Source organism: Grampus griseus (assembly GCF_964374135.1).
Source record: "Grampus griseus genome assembly, chromosome: 3".
Lineage (NCBI taxonomy): Eukaryota > Metazoa > Chordata > Mammalia > Artiodactyla > Delphinidae > Grampus > Grampus griseus.
In genome coordinates, this window is record NC_139019.1 from 165,959,482 (window position 1) to 165,965,481 (window position 6,000).

At 52.8% G+C, this 6,000-nt stretch overlaps 1 protein-coding gene across 1 annotated transcript in view; it reads right to left on the reverse strand.

Annotated features, from left to right (window-relative positions):
* LOC309821224 (complement C3-like) overlaps positions 1 to 5,409 on the reverse strand; it is a gene marked incomplete at its 5' end in the record, with an annotated part of 28,818 nt that extends 23,409 nt beyond the window's left edge. Inside the window, 10 exons of the mRNA XM_082652406.1 lie at positions 596 to 711; positions 968 to 1,088; positions 1,227 to 1,329; positions 2,435 to 2,522; positions 2,749 to 2,831; positions 2,914 to 3,002; positions 3,101 to 3,171; positions 3,361 to 3,535; positions 5,015 to 5,222; positions 5,339 to 5,409. Of these exons, the coding sequence (XP_082508532.1) occupies positions 596 to 711; positions 968 to 1,088; positions 1,227 to 1,329; positions 2,435 to 2,522; positions 2,749 to 2,831; positions 2,914 to 3,002; positions 3,101 to 3,171; positions 3,361 to 3,535; positions 5,015 to 5,222; positions 5,339 to 5,409 (1,125 nt within the window). The remainder of the gene's footprint in view (positions 1 to 595; positions 712 to 967; positions 1,089 to 1,226; positions 1,330 to 2,434; positions 2,523 to 2,748; positions 2,832 to 2,913; positions 3,003 to 3,100; positions 3,172 to 3,360; positions 3,536 to 5,014; positions 5,223 to 5,338) is intronic.
* Positions 5,410 to 6,000: the final 591 nt, after the last annotated feature.

Below are 6,000 nucleotides of genomic sequence, written 5' to 3' on the forward strand. Positions count from 1 at the left end.
ACTGAGCAACACCAGGGGCACCTCTCATTTAGAGCCTATGAGTGGAGCCCCTAGAGTTTTGCAGAGTACAACCGTATGTGGCAGCCCTGGGTGTTGGTGTACCGGGGGGTAAGGGTGGGGGGAACTGAGGGTGAAAAGGGTAGGAGAAGACGTGGAGGGCTTGGGGAAAACTTGGAGTAGGATTGGCACCAAAGGATATCTCCAGCTTTTCTAATGCTTATCAGACATTTCAAAGTGTCTCCAGCTTTTCTAACGCTTATCAGACTTTTCAAAGTCACCCCGAATGAATGTATGTAAAAAGAACATGCTTTCTGGGCAAATGTAGCCTTAAGATAAACTTCTAAGCATCACTTTCCAGCCTGACTGTGATCCCTGACACCCCCAAAGAGAAATTCTGGAGCCATCACTGTGCTTTGGGGGGACCTGGTTAAGACTTGAGGGAACCTTGGGATTGGTCTGGAGGCATGATGGACTCAGCTCTCAGACAAATGAGCTCTGGGAGGCAGGTGAAACCTGTGTGGGTTTTTGTCTCCTGGGAAGGTCTGTTTCAGGGAGGGGCCCAGAGTCCCTGCATGGAGTGAACCCAGACTCTGACCCTAAAGTGGAATGGCATCCCTGGCTTGAAATACTGGGGTGTCCTGGTGAACTTGATGTTGTATGGGCTCTGGACAATCTTCACCCCGGAGGTCTCGGCCTGGACCATCTCACCCCCTGGAGAGACAGGAGGATCGTTAAGTTCTGCGGCAGAGGTTCAGTTTCCTGGGGAAAGAGCAGGCTGGTATGGGAGGCCCATCTTGGTGAAGGTAGGAAAAGACAGTAACATGATTTCAGTTCCTCCCAGCCCTTCCAGCATTTCTCTGATGAGGAAACTGAGGCAGGAGGTGGCCCAAGGTCACATGGGTGGAGTGTCTGGGTTGGGAAATGACAGTGTCCTGACCTCAGCCAGGGCCCTGGGTGAGGGTGGCACCTGTGGAGAAGACAGTGACGTTGACAAAGATTGAGGCCCCAATGAAGTCCTCTTCCGGGCCTTGGAATGTGGCCATCAGTGTGCCCTTCTGGAGGGAGACGTGGCCGAGGCCTTCAAAGATCTGCTCTCAGTGCAAGAGAGAGGAGGGGAGATGGTTTCTTGGGAAATGGGTGATAGCAGAGGAAGGGGAGGTGGGGAAGGGGGAAAGAAGGGGGAGGAGGTGGGGAAGGAGAGACGGGGAGGGGTGGGTCTCAGTCACCTCCACCTTCTGCAGGGAGCTTTGGATGGGGATCCGATGGGAATCCTGCTTCACCCCAAAGATGGCCAGAGCGTGTCCATCCACTGGCTTGTTGAATATATATCTGGGGGATGGACAGCCATCTCACTGGCTCTGAAGCACCCACACAACCTCATGTATCTGCAGAGACAGCCTGTGTAATCTCATGGGGCTGCAGAAATGGCTGTAACACTTTGGGAGGGGCGGAAGTGGCCCTTGGTAACTTAGATGTTTCCATTACTGACCAACACAAGCCTGGGAGGTGACAAATATGTCCCTTAAGGCCTTGTTGGGTTGCAGATGAAGCCTGTGCAACCTCACAAGATGGTAGAGGTAGGCTGTACAGCCATATGGAGCCACAGAGAAATCTGAACAAGGACTTCACTGGTGGCGCAGTGGTTAAGAATCCCCCAGCCAACGCAGGGGACACAGGTTTGATTCCACATGCCGTGGAGCAACTAAACCCGTGCGCCACAACTACTGAAGTCTGCATGCCTAGAGCCTGTGCTCTGCAACAAGAGAAGCCACCGCGATGAGAAGCCCACGCACCACAACGAAGAGTAACCCTTGCTCGATGCAACTAGAGAAAGCCCGCACGCAGCAATGAAGACCCAACGCAGACAAAAAAAAAAAAGAAAAGAAAAGAAAGAAAGAAATCTGAACAGCCCCTGGGATGGCAAGGGTGACCTATGAAGCCTCGTGAGGCAGTCTAGGTGACCTGTATAGCATGATAGAGCTGCAGAAATGGTCTGTATAATGGGAAGAAGTGGCAGACATGGCCCTTACAACCCTAGGTGGACAATATGGCCCGTACAGCCTGGTAAAGTTGTGGGGATGGTCTGTAAATCCCATAAGGCAACATATGTGACATTTGCAATTTCATAGAACTTCAGAGATGGTCTGGACAACCTCACAAGGTGGCAAAGGTGCCTATGCAACCTCGTGGACCTTCAGAGATGGTCCAAACCATGAGAGGTCGTATAACTCCATTAGGTAGATAAGGTGGCCTGTGCAACCCCAGAGACCTGAAGGGATGGTCTGCATAACCTCACGGGACAAGATTGTGTCATGGGTGGCAGAGAGTGCCTCTCCTATACCCTAAGAGCTACAGAAGTGGTTCATTTCTCTCTGACCATTCAGTTTCCTGGCATTTCTGGTCCTCTGGCCAGGCTGGGGGTAAAGGAACTCACCGGGCCTGGATATTCACACCCAGAGCCTCATCGTTGAGGTAGAAGAAAGTCTTGTTTGGTGTCAGCTGGACCTCAAAAGATGGGAGCGCTGGGTGCAGTAAAGAGAGAGTCACCCTCAGCGTTTCACTGTCACCCCCCCACATCCCCTCCCTGCCCCACTCGCTCGTTCCTCAGTGATTCTGGCAGCCCCCAAGGGCTGCAACACATAGTCGTCAGGCCCCGGCACACAGTAGGTGCACTGTGAGACCTCCTTTGCATTTCCAGCCCCGGTCCTGGCGAGATCCACCTTGCCCACCCTGGCACACCCTTCTCACCAAACTCCTTCACTTCAAAGGTTGCCTTGAACTTCTGCTTGGGTGCACTTTGGTATCTGGCTTCGATGCTCCAGGTCCCAAGACTGAGGCACAGAGAGTTAGGAGAGATGGAGCCTGAGAAGGAGAACCTCCCTCCCTCCACCCCTAGGGTTCCCAACAGGGCACCTGATGAGCTCTGGGAGGTGGAAGGAGTTTGCGAAGACACTGTCCCTGGCCAGGAAATCCTGGCTGATCACAGTGATCCCCTCTGGGTTCTGCGGGGACACAGGGGGTGGTTGGCTCATGCCCCAGGCCGTCAGCATGTGATATAACCCCAGTGCCTGGGATCCACCCGCCCCTCGGGAGAGATCACCTTGATGTCCAGAGTGAATGTCCTGGGCACAGGATCCATCCTGTGGTTCACGGTGTACACCCGGTATTGAACTGGAGGAGGAGGGAAGGCTCTGAGCAAGGGATAGAGTTTGGAGGGGGGGGTGGGTGTAGTCATTAGGATCTTGGGCAGTGGGGGGACCTTGGACAGAAGGACACCCTGGTAGGTGGAACATGTGGGCATGGGGGAAACTGGGGATGAGAGTCAGCACCTGCCCCAGGCCAAGTGCCTGGGGGCTGTACCCAGTTGCTCAGGAGTGTAGATGGTCTTGTCTGTCTGGATGAAGATGTAGCCAGCGTGGGGAGCCACCAGCACCAGCTTCTCCATTAATGCGGAGGCCGAGGTGGGTGCCCAGGTTGCCTGGATGATGACATACTGCGTTCCTGGTTGTGGCGGGTAGACCAGGCTCTCGGGAATCTGGGGAGAGATGCCCACACTCCTCAGGGCCTGCTGGGGTCTCCATCCCTGGGGGCAAAGCCCTGGACCAGATCTTGGAGAAGCAATTGAATGGGAGCTCTCTGGTTCTGCCCTTGGGAGCAAGGCCCCCACGTGTGCCGCCCAGGTTGCTGCTGAACAAGGGTATCCAGCCTAGCGCGGGGTGGGGGGGGTGGGGGGTGGAGGGGGGGATGCGATCCCGTTTAGGCTCAGTTTCCCAGACTACCAGCAGAGGGCGCCTTTTATTAATTCGCACAGAGACGTTACACGGACTAATCAAGGCCTTTCTCGGAGCCCAGACCTACGGAACTTTGAGTTTCTGAATGGATAGGACATGCAAATTGGTGTATATAGAATGCATAAACAACAAGGTCCTACTGTATACCACAGGGAACTGTATTCAGTATCCTGTGATAAACCATACGGGTAAAGAATAAGAAAAAGAACAGATGAATGGATAAAGAAGATGTGGCACATATATACAATGGAATATTACTCAGCCATAAAATGGAACGAAACTGAGTTATCTGTAGTGAGGTGGACGCACCTAGAGTCTGTCATACAGAGTGAAATAAGTCAGAAAGAGAAAAATAAATACCGTATGCTAACCACATATATGTGGAATCTAAAAAAAAAAAAGTTCTGAAGAACCTAGGGGCGGGATAGGAATAAAGACACAGACGTAGAGAATGGACTTGAGGACACGGGGAGGGGGAAGGGTAAGCTGGGACGAAGTGAGAGAGTGGCATGGACATATATACACTACCAAACGTGAAATAGATAGCTAGTGGGAAGCAGCCACATAGCACAGGGAGATCAGCTCGGTGCTTTGTGTCCACCTAGAGGGGTGGGATAGGGAGGGTGGGAGGGAGATGCAAGAGGGAGGGGATATGGGGATATATGTATATGTATAGCTGATTCACTTTGTTATAAAGCAGAAACTAACACACTATTGTAAAGCAATTATACTCCAATAAAGATGTTAAAAAAAAAGAATAAGAATGTATATGTATGTATAACTGACTCACTTTGCTGTACAGCAGAAATTAACACAACACTGTAAATCAACTATACTTGAATTTAAAAAGATGGATAGGACATAAGAGAAGCAGTAACTATATCCAGGCCTTGCATCTCTCTTTTTTTTCAAAAAGATTTTTTTTTGATGTGGATCATTTTCAAAGACCTTACTGAACCTACTACAATACTACTTCTGTTTTGTGTTTTGTTTTTTTGGATGTGAGACATGTGGGATCCTAGTTCCCTGACCAGGGATCGAACCTGCACCCCATCCAGTGGAAGGTGAAGTCCCAACCACTGGACTGCCAGGGAAGTCCCACAGGCCCTGCATCTCTTCTCCAGTGTGCCGCTTGGGAAGTCCCTCTAGAGTCTGCCCCTCTCTATCCTTGCTGCTGACCCGGAGATTCCCTTTATGGCCACCCAACCCGGCCTGTCACCCACCGTCACTGGTGCCTGGTCCATAAAGTGGTTTTCTGGTGATAGAATGAGCTGAACCCTAGCCACTGGCATCTTCTTCATGGGGAAATCCCACACGGTGAGGTTCACCTTGAGGGTCCTGGTGAGGGGCTCTCTTGAGTCCGAGTGAGCCTGCACGTGGATGTTCTCCGGGCTGCCGACCCGCAGGACCCGGGGGGTCACCAGGATGTACCTGTCAGCAGACAAACATGGGGGCACAGGGGGACTCTAGAGGTGGAAGTGATGGACGGGGGTCACATGCAGGGAATCATAGAGATGGCAGATGTCCCCTCACTTCTCCAGACTCACAGCGGCTCAGCATGGGCAACGGGGCTCCCCAGGAGGAGCAGAATCAATCCTAGGAGCCAGGGCACATCCATGGCGGTGGGAGGACAATGTAGGGCCACAGGGCACAGATGCCTGTCCTCTTGTCCACCCCAGGTCTGGTCTGTTTGCCTTGGCTTACCCTGGCCGAGTTAATGTCTAAATGAACATGGGGAGGAAATTCCCATAAATCCAATGGGTGACGAGGGGGCTGCTCCGCCCTCCTCAGCCAGTCCTCCGCAGGGTGGGGGGCTGGGGACAGTTGCATTGAGAAGTTTTCCAGGCCCCACCCACGCCTTGGGGGCCAGGGTGTTAGGAGGGCTGCCTTTCCCATCAGCCATGGGATCTCATCCTGAAGGCCTCTCCTCCCCCAGCAGGGAGCCTGGGCCATGTGGCCCTGGGCATGCACTCAAGGCTTGGTTGGGATTGGCTGGTAGGGGCAGAAGGAAAGAGGACTGTCCCCTCCTCTGCCCTTGTGAAGCTGGCGAGAGTTTCTGGGGTAGTTGTTCCAACTGGGGCAATGCAGGCATTACGTTTTCATTTCCCAATCACAGGCATGATCAGCCATATGGCGTTTAGCCATCTGACCGCGGGGACCCAGTGTAGTGGAAGCTTCTGGGAAATGCATGGGTCAAAAGCTCTTACCG